General features: G+C 38.5%; 1 protein-coding gene across 1 annotated transcript in view; it reads left to right on the top strand.

Moving 5' to 3' along the window:
- Positions 1-22,782, top strand: part of LOC106641550 (uncharacterized) — a 64,146-nt gene that overhangs the window by 28,531 nt on the left and 12,833 nt on the right. The window contains exons 3-7 of the mRNA XM_014356013.2: positions 12,130-12,303; positions 15,790-16,271; positions 16,991-17,442; positions 17,521-17,844; positions 19,106-19,488. Of these exons, the coding sequence (XP_014211499.2) occupies positions 12,130-12,303; positions 15,790-16,271; positions 16,991-17,442; positions 17,521-17,844; positions 19,106-19,488 (1,815 nt within the window). The remainder of the gene's footprint in view (positions 1-12,129; positions 12,304-15,789; positions 16,272-16,990; positions 17,443-17,520; positions 17,845-19,105; positions 19,489-22,782) is intronic.

Here is a 22,782-nt window from a genome sequence, read left to right as displayed (position 1 = left end):
CTTCGCGAGGCGTGAGCGATCCCATCGAGATGATCTTGCGAGCAATGTACACATGGCGTCATAGTAGTAATCGAGAAAGGCACCAAAGTAGGTCAACTACTAATTATCCGCGCGATTACATCAAGTACAATATGTGTAATGGAAGAGCAGCTTGGAGATGTTCGCAATACCGTTACGTGATAACGGACATGACAGCTGAAGACATGTGCAACGAGAGCATGGAATTCTTTTGCGGAAAAGTTAATTTATGGTTAAAGTTATCATTCGTTCGCCCATCACCCCATATCCGCATCTCAACCACCAAAGACAACTTATTTGGGACGAGTATGGTCATGCAGATTGAACGATGTGGATTTAAATATAGCGCCCCATCTTTAGTCATAGAAATACCGAAATGCTCATCATCATTTGTGTCATTTTTTAGATTGAACCCACTGACTCCGCACGTCCACATTCGTCCAAAAAGATTAAAACTTATGTCATGGATTCGATTTGATAACTTGACAGAGCGTCGGGTCCTATCTTCATCTAGGCCTTTCGAAGCAATAATAATCTTAGTGCCCTTTCCGTCGCTATACGGCTGGCTGGTTAATTTTACCTTCATACTATTACCTAAAAATTGATTCGAAAATTCTATCACACTGGCCATGTATCTACATGCAGTCCCTACATCATACGACTTTGGGCTCATCTCACTAGTAAGTTTATCATGAGTATAGTAGAACGCGGTACCAAGTAGTATCATAAATGAATAAACAACCTCAAACATTGATAGAAACGTTGAAGCTTGCTCTATTTTACGAGTTATAACCCGCGTACGTATAATTTTTATCAATTTAATCATTCCACAAGTACATAGTCCTTCCATTGCACTAGCCTCATCTAATTCATAGACCGGACAAGTCTTTAGCGTTGATCAATTACATCATCCACCCCTCACATCAAAACATAACTTAATATTCTTTCTTGTGAACACCCTTCCTTAAAGCTAAAACGCAACTTATCTACAATGGTTTGTGTAAAATCCTTACAATGGCCGGTCAGGATCATTGCATACTCATAATCAGATTGCAATGTGCATAGTGATGCTGTGTTTAGCGACATGGTACAATTAATTATTATGCAAACTATGTAGTTGAATGAGAACTAATTGTGATGCAGTGAACTTTATTAGCAATGGCATGCCATTTTCTTCAGTATATCTAGGGTATTTAATATAATAATTAATTTTCCCTTTCCTTAAAGCATTTGGATTTGAATTATCACGTTTGACTCTGATTTCATCACCAATATTCTCACGAGCAAAGGAATGTTTCGCTGAGCTTCTTCCACCGCAAGCTTTACTTCCACCTCCATTTTTTCCTCGATTGTCATGTTCAGTAACCAGTGTACCAATATTTCGGTTTAACTCGTCAAGCTCTTGCATGTTTGGAGAAATCCCGCTGCTTTACATCTTAAACCAATGGAAACACGCAAAAAGGCTAATACCAAACTAAATCAGAGCTTTGATGAAACAGAAGCAAATGAACCAATTGCAAAGCCAGAAGAGCGGGGCTGTATGGTCAAAATAACAAGATAGGAAATTATCATAAGCCGTCCTCAAGGAAATTCTGAACTTTTGTGTTTAAGTGATGACCTGGAGACATTTAGCAACGTCCAGGCTGCTAGTAACTCTGACCATGAAAACAGAAGAAGAGCACATAATAATACAGCAGAATCGTCTGATAGTAACAATACCGCAATGTCAAATATGGACTCAAAAAGAGCGGAACAGGAGGATTACGAAACGATAATGAGAGAGATAAACACAAAAATGTTCAAGGTTCAGGATAACTGTGCCGAGCCTAACACGAAATTAATAAGGTGGAACAAAATACCAAACACTTCACCAGGCAATTGCCTCTTCCACTCACTTATAATGTTATGCCAACTGTCAGAAAGCACTACACAATTACGGAACAAGCTTAGAAAGTTCCACCATCTGCTAGAATGTGGCAACCCAAGGGAGATAAAAAAGATATTGGATTCTGAGACTAAATATGGGGATTCTAATTGCATATTCATATTCACTAAATTGTTTAAACAAAATTTTTGCGTTCATTTACGCCTCAATAACAACAAATACACTTATTACTACTTTGGTGTTAATGACAAAGGCAACGTAATTCACATTTGCATAAAGAACATTTTGTACCTCTCATGCAGGGAAAAATGAATTCAGAAAACATAGTCTCATACGTAGAATACTGAAGAGCCTCATCCTTTTCAAAGGATCAAAAGGTGAACAACCTTTCAAGTACGCTGAAAACTTACTCATCCTAACAACCTCGAAGGAAACACCAGACACTGACATAGTAGAATCTCACGCGCAACGCGGGTATCTGCTGGGAGAAGAGAATGAGATTGTACAATGAGAACCCATTTCAAGAACAAACTACTAACAGAGTTTGCAAAGTTATTCAATATAGCTAAATACCACCCCACCACATACCACCCTCAGTCGAATGGTAGGATAGAAAGAATGCACCATACAGTTACAGAATACCTTAAGGCCCTTTGTGGGATTCACAAAGATTGGGACCAATAGCTCAGATCACATAAACTGTCATACAATACCACAGAACATGAGAGTACTGGGTTCACGCCGTTCGAATTAGTGTTTGGCAGAAAAGCCCACACCTCATCAGGGGTAGCCTCTAGAACACAATCAAAAAAGGTAACGGAATATGTAAAGAATCGCGCAGATACGCTCTAGGAATCACAAACCATGGCAGCCTTAAATCTTTTGCAAGCCAAGTACAAGTCTATGTATTACTATTACCAAAAAATCAATGCACATCGTTTTAGAGAGGGAGAAATGGTATTCATGCTCAAGAAACCACAAAGAGGAAAATTTGACAATCAAAATGAAGGTCCATTTGAAATAGTAAAACTAGATTATGAAAAGCACCACGTGATACTAAAAAGGGGCGACTCTGTAAAAACAACCCACATTGATAAAATAAATTGATCGTCAAGAAAATATCTGCCTCATAACTATAAGGGACTCTAAAATACATTGTAGGTCAACACTTCTTCCTTTTTTCGGCCTTAGGACGTAAAAAGAAAGAAGATTTTCAATAAAAATAATGTATTAAAAGTGATATCGATCCAATAACCCAAAACGGTCTCCTTCTTTTAGGGCTCAGATAGAACCATCAGCAGAAAATAAATGGTCTATCAGTCAAATTAAGAACAATCCAGGCTTTATTGTAGAGAAAGCAGATTAGATAGTCACATCGAGTACAGTATGGAGCATCACACGACATATAGATATATCAACGCTGCCAGAACAAGGAGAAAATCTGCTAACTGCATGGAGAAACATAGAAAAATCCAGCATTATTTCTGACCAAGTATGGATACAACAAATGATGGATGTTCGTAAGACTATACAACTAGCACTACAGGAAACGAGTCGAATTGTAGACATGCTTTACACAGAAGACACTACACTTATGGAACATAGCGATACACGCAAGCGTAGATCACTTATGCCTTTTATCGGTAAAGGGCTACGATGGCTATTCGGCTGATTATATGAGAATGAATACAATCATTTGGAAGACATGGTTCAATCAGCAGAAAATAACACAGTCGATCTAGCTAACCTACTTGCTGAGCAATTGATGACATCAGCTTACTGGGGTTCAACACCACCTAACTGATAGAAGAAACATTCTCAGAACAAGGGTCGTCTTTGAAAACTGGCTGAGGAGGAAATTTGCAACATAAGATTGTATTTTTTTCTGCTCTCCTTTGTGCTTATTATAATTGCTCCCATGAGGGTAGCGTTATGGAAATTGTTGTCCCTAAGGGGGGCCCTGTTACTAATTTGTATAAGATTGTTAATAGGTAAAGCAGACATCAGAAACAACGAAAGGCATGACACAGAGGCGGCTACCTCTGGAGGAAACAACACAATTCAGAACGAAGTCCATACAACCGAGGACTATACACCTATAACTGTAGCTGATAATTTAAACTCAGGCTCACACCTGCAGGCCATCGCGGTAGAAGGAGGGTGAGGTTTGCGCCTGAAGCTGGTAATCACAGCAGTGAAATGCAACGTACGAAAAATTTTTATATATTCATGTACATACATGTATATACAAAAATGTAGTAAACGAGAGGACACAATACAACCAATTGTAACAAACAATCAAACGTTCGATTTCAGCCAAATCACAGATGGACCAGGACACATCGATTGTGGGTACTCCGATAACGTCGATGATGGCCAGGCACTTCCTGAAGGGGAACTACTACTACAGGCGTACAAAGTGATGCCGACGAAGCTCAAGCCATTATGTGTATTAGCGTGCAACACATCAGGACTAAGCAAATTCTTTTCGTTGCTGTTGGCTCTAGAAACATTTCCTATACAAAAACAGTAATCATTAGGCAAAAACATCAACGAACGGGCCATCAACACAAACAAATTTTTAATACTTATACACTGCACGTATACTTTTTACCTTTTGATGTTAACCAATCTCCAAATCGATGTACTTACCACCTTGGCAAATAGCACAAAACAATAAAAATACTAACGACACAATAACAATACATCATATAAAACACTACACCTAATGAATCGAGGGAAGCAAATACTAAGTTAAATTTAAAAAATAAAAAACGTAGTTATAGGTTGTATTGTTGTGAAAGTCGGTGTCGAGTACTCGTTTAAATCAAAATTTACTTTTCAAAAAAAAGAGCTTAAGCTAAAAATTGGTATGCGACACGGGCTTATTCACCATTTATTTATAAAAAAAATCTTTATACCCGTACAAAGAAAGATATAGCCGGACGTGGTGTGTGAGGTGACGACCGTGGCTTCAAAAAAAAATTTGTTTTTTATTTCTCATTCAGGGCACTGCTTGTATCACTAAAGTATCATAAAAACTTGTTAAATCATGTCGTTTTATACCCATCCCAAAACACACTTTACCACAGTAAAGTGGTTACTGTGTTAGATAAACATTAACACAGTAACATATCGCATACAAGAAACACAACGAGAAACGCAAAAACTCAAGAGATGTTGAGTGCAGCAAGGCTCTAATCACTGGCAACAATAATGCACAACTGGACAGCTATTCGCAGCAAACCAAATTGCTAGCGGAGGTGCAGATGAAAGACGATCCAACGAAATGCAATAAGACGAACAACGTTAATGACGCTGATGTCGCACGCCACAGCTACCCATGCCAAATGATTTCTGTTCTCTCCTTGCGATAAGACAATGTGTGTGTCTTATGCAAGAAGCAAAAAGCAAGACAGCAGAGATGTAGCAGGAGTAACTTCAAAAAAAAATAAGTTGAACGGTACGATACAAAATAATGACTGCTGCAATTTGCTCACGTTGAGAGGAAGAAAATATCTTTGCACTATCGCTTTTCACCGTAATCTAAATCAAGCATATAGCGATCAAAAACTCGCAAAACCAGACATTTCTCATTACATTTTCCTTTCATCACCTTCCCGCATTCCCTCATTGGTACTGGCAGTGCGCTATATGGAGCTGAATGTCACAATCAGCGTAACGTAATCAATCGTGTATACTGTCTAAATACATGCACGACCGCATCGCCGCACATCACTCCTAATACATAAGCACTCGGATAGCGCTACCGATTTTAACACAATCTTTTATTGGAGGAAAAACGCATGCATTTTCATATAAAAAACAAGGTAAAAATAACAAAAAAAAAAAAAAAACAACAACAAAACAAAAAAAACATATTCCAAAATCAGTATTTAAGTATAATAAATAAGATTTTGTGTAAGGATGTAACATAGGCAGCAGCCTGTCAATAAAGTAACTTCTTTTCAAAAATATATATATATATATATATATATATATTTAAAGATTGTGTATCAGAATGTAACATAGGCAGCGGCCTATGAATGACGTAACTTTTTCTAAACAAAAATTAGTACTTACCTATTATAAGATTATCAGAATATAACACGGGCACCTATGCATACAATAACTTGTTCTCCGGCACTGGGCGTTTAGGGGGTCTTCAGGGACGAGAACCTGCGGCCTTCGGACATTTTACGGACGTCAGCTAGCTTTAGCTCGAGACGTCAATTTCCTCACACGCGCGCCGAAAGGCGCAAACTCAGGTGGTCATCGGCACCGCGTTACTATGAATCGCTCCTCAATACCCCTAGACGATTGCAACAATATTGTATTAGCTCCATTAAACACGGAACTCCTACTTACATGAAATTCCACAGGGGTCATCACTACTTTCAACACAATGGTAGTGAAAAGCTATGTAACGAAGAGAACAACGCCTAATTAAGCAGTTGACAAACAACCTACGGTGTAAATAGACGTAAGCTTTTAATAAAAAATACACACGACGGGATATTGCCTCCTTATCTTACTCACCTGAACGGCGGAAAAGAACCCTAACAGGGACATTAGGGATTTAAGTCTTCTACACTTATATTCGTTACAGTATATAAATTGTTCATTATAGTTTATTAATTTAATATATGTTCAAAATAATTTATAAGTACATAAAATTGTAAAAATTTTAATCATATATCTTGAAAAATAAGTTTTGTATACATTAGATGGACGTTGAATAAATATTTGTACATTTTTAATCCTGTAGTTACACTTTTATTAAATTAATCGTTAACCAGACAAAATACGATCTTACTTTGCGCCTCCCCGCTCTTAAGTGCACTTTCCACCCTTCGAGTACTTTCGGCCCTCGGGAAGAGGCACTTTCCGCCCTAATGGCGTGATAATGGTAGTTTTCCTACGAGTTTGAAAAGTCTCTGTTTGCGAACCAAGAGGTTTGCGGCCCGAGCCGAAGGCGAGGGACGTAACGAGGTTCGTAAAGGAGTTCGAGTTCGAACGAGTTCCGGAAAACTGCTTTTTCGCCCGAGGAAGTACCAGCCTCCCAAAACCACCCGAGGGCGGAAAACTTTTTTTTTCTTAACTATAGGAATTATTACATCCAAATTATTTGAAATTAATGAGAACTTATATAAATAATTCATAGTAGTTAGAATTTCGGAAAAAACGAGAATCAAAAGATACAACAGTATTTTGCTCCTACAAATATTACCAGATGTGCACAGAGCAGTTGTCACCCAAAAACAAGAAAAACTTTCGAGAATAGATAAATTTGATTATCGCATCTATATAAATTGTAAGGAGGTATATAGTATTCAGAGTTAGTTTCCAATAAAAATCTATACATAAGTCTGAAAATATATTCAAAATATTTATGCAAAGTTTGAAGACCTTGGATTTTTTCTGAATCGAGAAATTAGTGTAACAATTTTTGTCAAATTTGCATTAGTTCTCATGAGAATCGACTAAACTCACCAACTTGAAAATTTTAATATAACAGTCTGACTTAGATAAAGTTGTGGTAAGAAGTGAACTATAGAATTTGCTTACTGTGAAAGGCAAACACTTATATCGATTAAGTTTATGAAAGAAAAGTTATTCATAAATGTATTCGAGAATCATCGAACTTTCTGTATTATACTAAAGTATAAGACAAGCATGCGCAATTCTAATCCGAAAAAAGGCAAAAAGTCTGGTGTTTTTTTTGCACCCCTACAAAAGGTCAAAAAACCTCCGTAAGGTGGTTTGGGTGATTTTTATTGGAATGATAATAATCTCTGAAATTTTGTAACTATGTGAACAAAGTGTGTCTAACTAATTTGCGAAAAAAATACTAGGGTCAACCACTTCATTTTTCAAAAAATTGCTACTAAAAACTCACCAATTTAACAAGCAATCTTGTGGGATCTATCACTAAAATGACCATAATTTTAAAAGTAAATGACAAACCTTTAAAAATAAGAATTGTATTTACACCTTATTTTAAAAGAAATCTTTTAGAATTGTGAAAATTATATGCAACCTATTTCGATTTTAAGAAAGTTAAGAGAGAAGTGATTCATCATCTTCTTTGCATGCGCAGATTAAAATGATGGGTCATTATTATTCTTTAATCAATATTTTATTGAATGATGAAATTTTTGAATTTTAATATGTAATTTAGATATTCAATTATCATGATAATGAACAAAGAATATTTTTCATAATCCATAGAATCATAAAGGGTCCCTCGCTTAGTACGGCACCAAATACCCAAGCCACCTTAATGCGGTTTAAAGTTTAATCTGCTTTAATATTTATTATTAATATACAGTGCGTCCTTGTAATTAGAACCATAATAGACGAATAAAGTATGATAACTTTGTATCGAAATAAGGATTGATTATTTAATGTTTATAGTAGAAAAGAACGAAGATGAAAAATATAACAGTGCGGGTTGGGCGCCCAAGAAATGAAACTGCTCTACGTAGAAAAGATTCGCTTTTAAAAATACACGCGCAGCCACGCCCGCAGCATTGCACCGCTGCAACGGAGCGTTTTCTTGCGCCCCTTGCCTCTATTTTTCTCTTCCCATGCATATGTATATACGTGCTACTGTTCCTTCTACATAAATATTCTCTATTTTACTTCTCGTTTCATCTTTTCGTAAGCTGAAGCTGGTTGGCGTCCACTGTGGGCGGTGGCGTCGTGAAGCACACACACACGCGCGCGCAAGCGCACAAACTATCACAGATCACAGGCCTTCATCAGCGTAACCGATTTATCGTCTTGAGCGCGCGCTGTAGAGTTTTTGCCGCGTTTAAACTTTGCGGAACTGGCTCCATGAGTTTGCGTCTCGTTTCTCGCTTTCTGTCGGACGAAGTTTGCGATTGGGAGAAAATGAAGTTTCTTCGTTATCGAATTGCTTTTGTTTACTTGTGTTTTTTTGAGTCTTTTATGTGTTGACTTATAGTAGCCAGAAAGGTATGGAAAACAGTATGAGTTTCTTTTTTTTTTTTTTTTAATCCACGCATTGTTGGTTTTAGAGAAATTGGATTTATGACGATGCAAGTTTCGGCGTGATTTTCAAAATATCTCTTGAGTTCAAGGGATATTTGTTTTGCGCTCGATGCTCGAATACAACTAGGAATGGAAAACAAATTTTTTAGAGACGCATGTATTATATGATTTACCGGTTCAAGTAACGAAGACCGAGTCTGTCGAAGACGTACACCTGCACGTAGCACTGTACTTTTACGAAATCAAATGTCAGCTTCTATCGTCGGGCCAACGAAAATATTTTTCATTTTTATTGTAGTCGTATTGCTGGAAGTTAATTGACTCCTTCATCCCATTCTCGGAACTGTACCCGCACGACGCAGCTGATAGTTTTTCTCGTTACCAACAATATTGCTACGAAATCCGTAATGCTGTACATATGTCATGGTCAGCTGATTTAAAAAATAAAACTTTGCACATTTTCCCACGTGATGACTGAACAATATCTTCACTGTATTTTGTGAAAAGGTTGATTAGAAAAGCAATTGCTTTCTGAGTTTGGCTAATAAATACGCCAGGCGTCCGCATGTTTAATTTCAACGTTGCGGTTTGACGAAATGAAATTTCCAACCCAATCTTCACAAGCGTTACAATTTTGAGAGGGCAAAAAAACGAATTTTTAATAAGTCGAAGTAGAACTATATAAAAATTGCCTACGAGATAAATGAAGTTTATGATGCTTTTTCGTTAATATATGATTATAAAAATAAATCGCTGAATTCACGTAACAAAAAAATGTAGGTTCCTTAGTAATCCTAATAACAATCAAACCTTTGTTAATAAAACTGCCCAGCACTGAAGGATTTCTCCGATGAAACTGCTTTTTCACGGCAATTTTTAATTAAGTTCCGTCAAAATCTTTGAAAATAAGAGCCTCAAATGTAGTGTTTTTCCTTGCCTCCAATCTCTATAAAATTGAAAGCCCGATTTTACGACTCGACGCTGCAGTGGAATAAACAGCTTCTCGAAACTATCGCGGGACCGCGCCTACGGTGTACACGTACCTTGCAGTCCTAGCGCTACGTAAACCTCGAGCCACGGCTTCTGGTGAAGAAAAGCACCAAGTTTTATGACTAAAGGCTACCTATATGTATATATATATACTACACCCGAGTGCGTATATATGGTATAAGCAAAGGCACAACAGCCGACTCGAGTTGCATCCCATCTAGCGCTAGACGAAACCTCAAGAGCGTGAACCACCTCGGAAAAATTGCGGCAGCTATTCGTTGCACCTTTCCGCTTATTGTAATGCTACTTGTACGTGACAATTGCGCGCGTATGAAAGAAACCTCGAGAAATTCCGTACTACCGGATAGTTGTTGGTACCCATACGCAAGTATTTATACTTCAGTCGCACAAAGGGTCCAAACGGGTCTATGGTGCGTAGGTAGTAAGTATACACGTAGGAGTGTGCGCCAAAAACTATATTTAAACGGGAGGAGGAAAAGGGAGCCCCCAAAGAGGAACAAGACGGGAAAAAACACAAGTGTTGGAGGAGCGAAAGAGGGAAATGAATGGGACGTAGGTATACGCGTGCGTGGACGGAAGTGAAAAGTGGATATATAATGAACCAAAGGAGGTCGCTGACGGTATACCTGCGTATTATACCGCGAATGATTTACAAAACATATAAGGGAGTGTCTATATATTGACTTTAATTTTTTTTTTCCTCCACCCATCCCAAGTAAAGAGTGAAATACCGATTTATTGTTTATGGCCGATTCGTACTCTGATGAATGTCAACAGGCTTTGTGTGGCCGTAATACATCTAGGGGTAAACGGTACAGTTATTGACACCTTAAGGTAGTGATTGACCCCTGTATAATTTGTATATCTGTATATAAAGGCTCCATTTAAAAATGCATGTGGCGGTCGATCACTATCGGGGGGTCAACAACTGTACTCTTTACCCCTACGATTAAACAAATGAAGAAAAAAGAATAGACAAAACTTATAAATGGGAATTAACGTGGTTGCGCGTGGTTGGTATTTACCACGGATAACATAAAAAAAGCATTTCTGCACACCGTAAAATCATTGTGCGCCGGTGATTTCAATTCGCGGAAGTCAAATAAAGCAACAATGAATAATTGAATAAAAAAGAAAAACAAAAGCCAAGATGCAATAGTGTATATTGTATTGTGTATGAAACGATGAAAGCGCGGCGGCAGGGCATATGTGTGCAAAAGGAGGATACGCAGCCGTGGAGAAAGGAAGCGAGAGAAAGAGAGTGCGTGTGGGAGAGGCGAGGAGGAGGAAGAGCCATAAATATAAATGCAGGAAACGCGAACGAGCGCAAAGAGCCGCTTGTTGCGTCTGCGGCGAATCCCTCGATGTTATCCGCGTGTGTGCAGTGTTCTTTGACTATACCCAAAATTGGCGTTGCTCATTGGTTAAAATCCTTAATCGTTGAATTTATGACCTTTGAATTGGTGGTTCAGTCGACAATCTATGTAGGGATGGTTGTGTGTATGTGCAAGTGTTACCTCTCCATACGAGGGTTGATGGATGAAAAGTAAACGCGTCGTGCCTCCGATGACTAATTGATATTGACGCGTCGGAACCATGACAGCCGCACTGGTAAAAACATCGTGTACGGAAAAGAGCAGCGACCACAATTTGTCGATGATTACACCAGCCGATCGATTAAATCGTACGTATCTGATTATATTCAAAGCCCAGCGTTTCCAGTTGACCTGCATTCCCTTTTTACTGCTGCCACATCATATATATGAGCTTCACTGTGCCTATGTAATACCATGATGCTTGACTTTGCACGCCACGCGCATTCAATCACAGCTGTATGTATATAGCTACACAATATGTACTATGAGCGCACGGTTTAGCGTTAGTGATATCCCTCGAGTCGATGCACATGCGAATGGATGTAGATTTACTACGTCTCTTACTCCCATTATTCTCTCTCTGCGCCATTATTCCGCGTTTCCAGAAGAGGGAACCATCAAGGGCCCGATATATTTCTCGTGAAAAGTGTCCATGTAGTGGAAAAAAAGGGGTACATTTATACAAATGCGACAGTACGAAAGAAAAAAGTAACCCCTGAGTTGGTAATATGTATAGCGTACGAGTACGTAACATGTTTCTCTCATATGTATAATATACATGTGATAATAACGTAGACAACGTGTGCTTTGCTTTGCTTGCAGGTCGGATAATAGTGGGCTCGAGCCCCAAGGCGGACATCCAGCTCGACGGCAGTGGGGTCGAGTTTGTCCACTGCATAATCGAGAATGCCAGCGGCTCGGTTACGCTTCACCCCCTCAGCGGGAACACGTGCGTCGACGGTGCGCACATCGCTGAGCCCGTACGACTCAGCCAAGGTAACGTGTTTGCTCTTACTTACACATATATACACACACGTACCGATGCGAAAGGGACAACGTCTGGGTGAGCTTGCAGCCATCCGATTCTTCTCGCGAGCCTTGACTGTAGTTAGTGTCTCGGCGCTCGTTCCCAGGCCAATAGTCAATCTAAGCTTTGCTACCTAGCTTTTGCCGAGCGCACGGTTTAAAAGCGCTGAGCTTGCGCTGAAAGCACAAGCCACGGACGATGACCGGCTATGCTAGGCCACGTTTGTGGCAATACGTATAATGTGTACTTGGGATACATGAGAAGTCCTCCGGAAAATTGTCCCCTCTAGTATCATTTTAGGAGCAATTTTTGAAAGCCCTTTCAACTGTTCTGATTTTGTGTCGCTGAGTAATTTTGGTGATATATTTTTTCAAAAAAAGATTTCAAAAGAAGTTCGTCACATCAGCTCTCCACGATTTTTCTTGTTTATTATACGATATTTTCAACAAACGAAATAAAGCCAGTTTAAAAGTTACCTATACGAATATTATAAACATTTTTTAATTAATTTATACACCGAGCAACAGAGATTTTTTTCGTAAAATTGCTCACATTCATATCTTAAAAACAGAGATAAACTCAACAATAAGCTTACATCTCTCTGACCATTCGCTATGTGCAATAATATGAAACAGCGTCACCTGCACGGGAAGGAGGCGATGCTGGATAACACTAATACAAAATCTCTTGTATGCTGCAAACTTTGGTAATTGTTTTTTTGTATTTTTGATGCATTTTCGACACTTGAAGTATCGGTTTTTAGCGTCAATAATTTGTTTTAAACAGATAACGACTATCACTTTATAGTTAAAAAAAATAAATAAAAAAATAATGTATCAAAAAATTATTTTATGCTCCATAAAAATTCTTAACATTAAAAATCCAGACTTTAAGTATCAAAAATACATTAAAACTATAAAAAATAATTACCAAAGTTTGCAACACACAAGAGACTTTGTATTAGTGTTATCCAGCATCGCCTCCTACTTCCCGTGCAGGTGGCGCAATTTCAGATTATTGTTGAATACAAAAAGTTATTGGATTACATATTTTTAACATTATGAGATAACCTAACGGTTGTTATTTTTTTCATACGATGAAATCGTTTATTAAGGCCGTAAACAGCATTTTGAAGGTACGAAGTACAGTTATATATTATGTTAACCCTACATTGAACTACTCGATTCTGCTGCTGCTGTTGCTGTTGCACCTGATCAGAGGTAAACAAGCAGCTTGATGTTAGGTTAAACTGTACTTCGTACCTTTAAAAAGATGTTTTCGGTCTTAATAAACAATTTCATCACGTAAAAAAAATAAGAATCCTAAGTCTTACACTGTTAAAAATATGAACTCCGTAAACTTTTTATGTTCAACACCTTTTCCACCACGAAAAAAAATAAAAACTTAATTTCTCCCATAAGGCCTGTACTACTTTTCCTCTAATTTTCATATAATATATATATCGCCATGTCACGTGGTAGGCATATTCCCAATAGGTACGTGCAGAGATTCTGGGTACGTGGATGCCTGGGGTGCGTAGGTGTGTTTATATAGAGAGCATATTTGATGAAGACATAAACGAGGTCGCTTAATACTATGTATAAGGTACGAACGACAATGCACACGACTGCCACGCATATTATTTATGCTGTACACTGCTAGGGGACACAAAGGGCCGACGTGCGCGAAGTGCGGCACTGCAAGACGTAGTTTGTACAATAAGATAACTTACCGCGAGTACGTTACATTTATTTTTTTATTTTATTTACAAATTCAATTAAGTTGGCCTCTACGTGTGTATGGGTTCGCGCACAAGCATGAAAAAACATAAAATGCGCAAAGTTCGAACGCGCGAGAGCACCTTTTTTCAGGAGAAACTTTTATCGATCGCGGAAAATCTTTACGACGTCGGCACGAGGTTTACGGCTGCATGTACTTACTAGTAGCGAGCGGTTTTTTTTAGAGATTAATCGGGTCGATTGGCAAAGTTGTACTCCCTTCTGCTATACGTGCACGTGGAACTTACCACGACTCGCCGGAAACGCGATTATTCCCCTGAATCGTTTGGGTTTTGTTAGGGTTTGCTTTTGGTCTGAGCGAGGAAGAGGAGAATGCAGGCGGTGGGGGGGGGTTAAAGTGTGGTGGAAAGGGTGTGGGGCGAACGGCTTGTGGAATACCGCGAACTGTGATTCATAAACTCTATATTTGTTCTCTAATTGGGTAATTAGGGAAGCTCGGTTGGATGCAATGAGCTTTCGGCTGTTGGGCTACAGGTGTACCTGTACGTGTGTGAAATAAAATTGTGTACTTTAGTGAATTATATTTGAGGGTAACGAAATCATTCGTAACGAGCATTTTCATGGTAACAGATGGAAAAAAATGAAATCGTGGATGAATGAAAAGGAAACTTTTTTCGAAATATAAATCGTTACTAGAATTTTTTCATAGAATCACGAAAAATAATTTCTTGCAAGTAGACTGCAACGTATAATGTTTTAATTGAACAACTGATTGGATTATGTTTGACGATGAGATACTAATGTACCCACGTGTATGGCATATGTCATAATGTAACTGTAGTATCGTGATGACTATAAATACAACTTAACTTCAGGAAGTTTAGTGCTTAAAACTTCAGAAGTATGTTTTCTTAAAAAGATTCATACTAATAAATTTTCCATCCATTTTATCAAACATTTTTTTTAACCTACAACTAGCTACATTTTTATAGAAAGATATATCTTTTCTTATACAAAACGACTGTTACTTAAATAAAAACTTATTTCTATAGTTTTTCATGATTATTTGATTCACAATATTCTTATATTCATTTATTGGAAAACATTTACGGTTGTAACTTCATTGACACAAAAAATTCATGATAAATTCAAATAAAAAAAAGTTAAAAAGAAAAATTCGTTTATTGAGAAGAAAACAACTGCGAACCAATTAACACAAAGCTTCCTAAAGACCTATATTCTTCTACTTTTTAAAACTTTTGCAATTATTCTTTTTAATTCTTCGTATCTACTCAGCTAGACTTTTTATTTATTGTAATTCAAATTAAAGTCGGAGAATCGATGTCCAATTACTGCGAAGTACTAGATCTTGACGTTTTTTTTATTACAAAGAAGAAAAAACGAAACTATGAATCATCTTATTGGTTCCTGAGATAGATATCTAACTGATTTTTTAAACAATTATAGCGTACTTCGTAAGAAAAAACTCATAAACTAATAAAAAGAAGATGAAAAATGAAGCTTTTATGCTTTTTAATGTTGGGGAGTTTAGAACATCGAACTGTAATTTTTCACCCAAAACTAATCCCCACTAAATCTACCTTTTGAAACGCAATGAGGTAAAATAAAAAAATACTCTTGGTTTTCGACCTAACCCGATAAAAAAAGCTCGATATTTGTCACCACGTGCAATAAGTCCCACTTTTTTTTGTTTAGGCTGCATGCTGACGATAGGCCGATCGAACTATCTGCGCTTCAACCATCCAGCCGAGGCCAAGCACTTAAAGTCAGTCCTCCCGTCGAATACTCGTCCCGCAATCACACCTACAACCTTCACAAATGGCTACCACGAGTCAACGCAACAACAGCAGCACTATAACAACTACAACCAGTCGGATCATCGCAAGCCACCGGTGGTACCGCGCAAATCGCCCCGCAACTCCAACTGCTCCGATGAGGAAGTCAATTTCCTGGGCAAGCTCAACAAGTTCGAGATGCTGTCCCGGCAGACGCGTACCAACTGCGTCTCGCCCAAGGTTTTCCCCCCGGGTAGTCTGACCACCAACGTGCCGGCTGATCAGATTTTGGGGCACTCGAGGTCGTCCAGTCTCGCGTCCCTCGGGCGAAGCAGTACCTCCAGTCCCTTCCAGAATCTCACGAATTTTGACAGGTACCAGAATAACGACGAGCCGAAAATGGTGAGTATGAAATAGCACATTACGCAACGAGTGCGTAAAATTGGTGATTCTCGCACGTGTGTGTTGATTTCGTTGTTCGAGCCGTACAATTATACACTTTTGATGCTTTTTACGCATATAAGTGCAGAAATATAATCATGCGCGAAGTGATGATTCCACGCAGTAGTGCGAAAAAAGCTACTTTGTGCACGGTTCTAGGTGTAGGGCACGAGAAATTGAACTTTTCTAACTAACAGTTAAAATTCGTACGTCACGCAACAAGTGTGCGAGAATACGATGATCCCACGTAAGTATACAAGTCTAAATGCTCACATGTACCAGTATGGACATCATCGTCCTTTTGCTATAGTGATGATGTAAATATAAATAGTATACATTGTAAAAAGTGCACGAATCGGGTAAGCTTTTTTTGCCACTTATTGTACGAAGATTTCAACTTTGAGTACCTTTATTGTATATTAGTGTAAAAAGATTGACGTGAAAAGTCGTTACTTTTCGTACTAGTGCGCAAAACTCTGCTTCGCAAATGGTGCCGGAATCGGGCAATTTCAATAAGCATAAGAAATTAAACTTCATACATCGTGTATCAAAAAACAGCGAGACTCGTGCAATAATCATCACTTTTTTGAAGTCACTTTTTAGCTATACTCTATTCTAAAATTTAAAAAACCTCTGATCGATAAATGTTTGTCCGACACGACATTTTCTCGAATCAACAGTGCAGCTTACCAGTGACGATAAACCGCAACCACTCGCCAAGCCAGAACTCCATTTACGCGAACATTGGCTCGCAGAGCACACGAAACTCGAACAACGACAACGACAGCCAGTACTCGCGCAGCTGGCAGCAGCAGCTCTTGTCCAACCAGCACCACGACCAAGGACGAACAGCCTCGCAGGAGCTGATCCTCGACAACGAGAACCGCAACAACAACGTCCTGTCCAACGGCAACGGGTACTCGTCGAGCGACCATCAGCTGATGTCGCAGAGCCTAATCTGCGAGAGCAGCAGCGACTTTGACCACTTCAATCGGGACTTTGACATGAGCCAAAGTCTGATCGTGAGGAAGAAGACGACCACGACCGAGTTCCTGCAGCTCGAGAAGTTTGGCTCGAACCCCAGCTTACCCTGCCATCGCAGGACGAGTTCGTACGACTCGCGAAATTTCCAGTGAGTATTTATCCCTCGTCCCACCCCTCGGAAATTGCCATCCAATGTCTCATCGGCACTTTTGTCCTTTCCACGCAGGGACTTTTGCTCGCAGCCCAACGTCAGACGGATCCAGCCACCTTCGCCGGCCTACAACCGCGACCCAAAGTACACCGACTCCAAATCGCTCTACGGCCGAATCAACCACCACCCCATGGGTCAACAACAACAGCAGTATCAAGCCATGAGCAATCACAACAGCAGCTCGTCATCCTTGCAGGGCGAGCTGCAGCAGCGACAGATCCAGGACAGCCGGCAGCGCGACCGGGAGCTCGAGAAGGTGGGCCTCGAGGAGATCTTAGCCATGTGTGCCGAATACGAGAGAAAGAGCAGCGGGACGGCCGACCACCAGCAGCAAAACCGGTACGAGGGGGGAGGATAGGACGAGAGTTTGCGGTTAGCGATAGGGGGAGGGGAATCTGGTTTTGCGGTTGCGCGGTAAACGGACAGGCATCGCTAGCAGTTTGCTGGTCAGGGGCTTTTTGATTTTTTTCCTTCCCGGTTCCCTTTGGTCGATTAGGCTCTCTGGTATGTGCGGATGACCGATGCCGGGCTCAAAGTGCCCCCTGTCGCGTTAGTCATCTGGGCTTTACGACTACGCCTGCATGGACGGGCATTAGGGAAGCGAAGAAGGAGGGCCTTTGAATAATACGGATTGCGGTGAGGTTTTCACACTTTTTCTCCAAAGTAAGTATGCCCAAATGACGCTTCCACCGTTAGGTTTTATGTACCGAGGTAGCTTACGGGAAAGCTGTAGAGCGCGCGTTTTACTTCCTGAGGTTGTTGAACGACCGACTCTAGAGTTGATGGATGCTTATTGAGTCTCGGCCACGTTTGATTGACATAAATGCAATTGTCTGAGTTTTTTTCTTTTATTGACCTACTATTGAAAAATAGCAATTTATTGGATTTTATGTAGACGCAGTGGTAATATAAAAAAATTTGGGATCAAGCCTTGATTTTTTTGATTGTCATTATCTTATAAGCCATTTAGCAGGCATACGGATCAAGATAAGCTCAAAATTTCCTGAACTTTTTACTTACTGATATTTCCTCTCAATCTCTCATTTTCAACAATTAGGTATATATTTATGTTAAATTCTTTTAATATAATGAATAAGTTTCCGCACACTAGTGAGTTTTTACATTCCATCTTTTTGTTTCATGTGTTATTGAAGAATTGTAACCGATTCCTTGATTGTTTATTTGAAAATAACTCTAATGCTAGCAGTGATTTCTCAATCAAGAATACTAGTGGTTTTGTCATCCTCTTTAGCATTTTATCTTCAGTAGAACACCAGTCCCTCTCTTATCTTCAATACAACCGATAGTTTTTTACAAGGTATATTAGTACACCAATTGACGAGCATCTCATTTTTCCCGCTTTGATTTCGAGATTGTCAATGGCACTTTTTACCACTCGTGAAGCAGACTACGAACAAAAAGTCTCGTTAACGTTTCAATCAACGACCCTTGAGGCAGCAAAAACCCTCCACTCTCCTCGTCAATCAATCAAACAGCCGGTGAAAGGAGAAAAACCATACTCCCAAACCTCAACGCGTAACTGAAAAAATGAAAAAAAGTCAATTTTAACGTAAAAACTGTGCAATCCTCTGAATTTTAGAACAACACCTACAATGAACGGCACACTCGCTCACCAGGAAAAACGACCGTACCACTCGAGTCCCAGAGCCAAAAGTCCGGAGGCACCGGCTGCTCACCACCACCAGCAGCAGCAGCACTTCCACTACCAGCAAATCGGCTCGAGTCATCAAACGTTGCCGCCAACTTACGAGAATGTCACACCTTCAGCAGTGGACCAACAGCAGGTTGTCACGCCCAACAACAATCGGCCCGATCAGAATGGCTACTCAACGCCACCACCATGCAACCAGCACCGGCAGCAGGACTCGCGGAATTCCAGCTACGAAGAGATCGAGAGCCTGGCAGAGGAAGAGCGGGCAGACCGCGAGAAGCCGAGGCTGGAGGAAACGGGCGTGGCTAATGGTGAGAGGTTACTTTTATTTTGTTTTAAATCCATGGGTGGGTGATTATCACGTCATTGAGGGTAGGATTTTTGTCGGGTTGAAGGTTGGTGGTTTTATCGATGGTTTGATTTTTAAATTGACAATTTTTTAAATCACTTTTTTTCTATGAAATTGTGACTGCCAGCTTTTTCTCTATACCGATTTTAAAGAAGATACTTTCCAGGCTTTGAAATAGCTAATTATTATTAATAATTGTGTAATGTGCAGTTTTCTCAAAAATTGGAGTACAACTACATTTTCCAGAGATTTCAGCGTACCTCGGTGCTTCGTAGCATCATCTATAAAATATCTGTTTTTCCCAACAGTAGTAATAGCTATTTTTTCCCCGATGATATTAAAATAGCTATTTTTGGAGCACCTATCTGGCGATTAATAGACAAAGCTAAATTAATAACTTTAGAGTCCTAAAAAGCGCTAAGACTAAATTGCTTCGTAAAAAGCGCTCATTCAAAATTGCATTCAAAAAAGAGCCAACTCAGATTCAGGTTGAAGAAAGCGTTAACTTGAACGTATGTCATTTGAATTAAGTTTTGTAGTGGCAACATTGATTGTCTTGTGTTATACTTTGAAATTAAATTCATCGTAATAGGTACTATCCGCAAACTTTTTACTCAAGTTTGGGATTTTCTCAAGGGGCTGTCCACGGGATTCAAAAGATTTGAATCTTTATTTGAATCTCTGTTGAATCTTGTATCATTTTTGAATCTCTAATCAAATTAATGTGAAATTGACCTACGATATATAATAAAATGGTATGATTGTATTAGAAACTTTTCAAGATATTGATGTTTAAACATCGTTTTGATAATCATTGGATCCCACATCATATATATCATACAAGTTTATTTTGTGTGCCTTTGTAATAGGCACCATTACTTATTTAAAATAACACATGGTTGGTTATATCGGAGTACTTTCATCTCAATTATTAATGTACACACGTTTGTTATTGTTATTACTGTGATGAATAATATTGATAAATATAGTTCAATTAGGACGTATATCACATGACACAAACATCGAACGGTGTAAAAATACTAATTAAGGTAGCTCCCTTGCGAAATCCTACGGAATGAAGTATGTTTCATTCAATAGATTTTAATCCATTGAATCCAACGGTGTCCTTGTTTATACCCCAAGTGGAGCCAAATCTCGAGATATTTTAGCTTAAAGTTAAATATTTAAACACGAGCTCAAATGGCAGAGCATAAAAATATCAGCTTTACAGGCATTTCCCAACACACAATAGAAAATCTGAGCAGACAAATTATGATGTACTTGTAGGAAAATCCCTGTTCTTCTCAATCCTGTCATGTAAAATGCTGATAATGGAGCATTTTTCAAAGATATTTGCCAAGAAAGACGTAAAAATCAGCTTCATGGTTATAAATGACTGTAGCAGAATACGAACACTGATGTACGTATATACGTATACATACACAAGTGAAACTCACCTACTTGACTAGAGCAGTAGACAAGGGAGCTACCTTAATAAAGAAACCATATTTACCTTGATTTTTACATCAATTCAGTTCCCTTCATTTCATGAAATGATCAAATAATTCTTGTTTTCAATAAAACTGAACATTGATATGAATCTAATCACGGCTCATCGAAATTATCTTTTTTTCTCAGCGTGTTATACCCATACATTTACCAGCATTTTTCTACAAGATTTTTCTAGTCTAAAAAAAATGCAAACATTTACATTTAAACAACGTTTGTCTGTAAAAAAGTTTCATTGGCGATTTAAAAAAGATTCAAAAGGTATTCAAATGCAATTCAATTGCGATTCAACCATCATTTAATGGTAATTTGAATCTTGAATCTATCAGACTACAGATAAATGCCCCATTTACTCGAACTGTTACTCGAAACGGTACTAAAGATTCAGGCATTACTAGTAATTTTATTAAATATCCAAGTCAAATTACAACTAAGCAACATTGACAGTAGGCAATATGATTTTTTTCGATGAAACTTCTCATTTATAACTGTTAATGTGTCATTTTTATTTGGCGTGATCAATAAATGTCAATGAATTTAAAAATAGACTTTCATATAAAATCGGCCAAATAAAGTTTTTTTTACTACTGCATTCCAATGCATATACCGACGTGAGCGGTAAAATATTTTAAATCTAAAAATTGAGGTTCAGAGATTTACGTTTAAACAACGGCTGTCTTTGAAAAAGTTTCATTGGCGATTTAAAAAAGATTCAAAAGGTATTCAAATGCAATTCAATTGCGATTCAACCATCATTTAATGGTAATTTGAATCTTGAATCTATCAGACTACAGATAAATGCCCCATTTACTCGAACTGTTACTCGAAACGGTACTAAAGATTCAGGCATTACTAGTAATTTTATTAAATATCCAAGTTAAATTACAACTAAGCAACATTGATAGTAGGTGAAAAGATAGCATTGGTGAATAGAATACCAACTATTTTTTACTGGATTTATTAAAAAAATAATCTCTTGGGCGAATAAGCACGTGCGATTATTGGAACCCAACAAGTTTTCAGTAGATTTGTCAGTAATATCTGCCTTCAGGCGAGTAAGCATCAGTCATGAGAAACCCAACAGATTTTGGGTGATTTTATTAATAAAATAATCTTTTTGACGAGTAACCATCGGCGATTAGAATCCTAAGAGATTTTTTGTGGATTTATCAATAGAATAATGTCTTAGGCAAGTAAGCATCGGTGAATAGAAACTCAAAAATTTATTAGTGGATTTATTATTACAATAATTTTTTAAGCGAGTAAGCATCGGTGATACGAAACCCAACAGATTTTGATAAAATAATCTCTTTGGCGAGTGAACATCGGCGAGTAAAATCCTAGTAGTTTTTAGTGGATTTATCAATAAAATAATCTTTCAAACAATTGAGCATCAGGGATAAGACACTAAATGGGTTTCCAGTGGATTATTTAACAACATCTGCCTTTGGGCGAGCAAGCGGTGGTGATACGGAGCCCAACATATTTTTTGTGAATTTATTAGTAAAATAAGCTTTTACGCTAGTGAGCATCGGCGACAAGGAATCATACAGTTGTTTAGTATATTTATTCAGAAATCTCCTAAGAGATTAATTTTGTAAATAAATTCCCTAAAAACCAGTTAGGTTTCTGATCCCTAAAGCCTACTCGCCTCAAAGATTTTTTTTAAATTTAATTCCCAAATAAACAGTTGACGTTCTAATCGCCGACGCTTACTTGTTTAAAAGATTATTTTATTAATAAATCC

This window comes from Copidosoma floridanum, unplaced genomic scaffold, assembly GCF_036245765.1.
Source record: "Copidosoma floridanum isolate Cflo_tuat_1 unplaced genomic scaffold, Cflo_Japanese_pri ptg000040l, whole genome shotgun sequence".
NCBI lineage: Eukaryota > Metazoa > Arthropoda > Insecta > Hymenoptera > Encyrtidae > Copidosoma > Copidosoma floridanum.
Note: the sequence above shows the minus strand (reverse complement) of the source record. Positions and strands in the feature narration are given on the sequence as shown.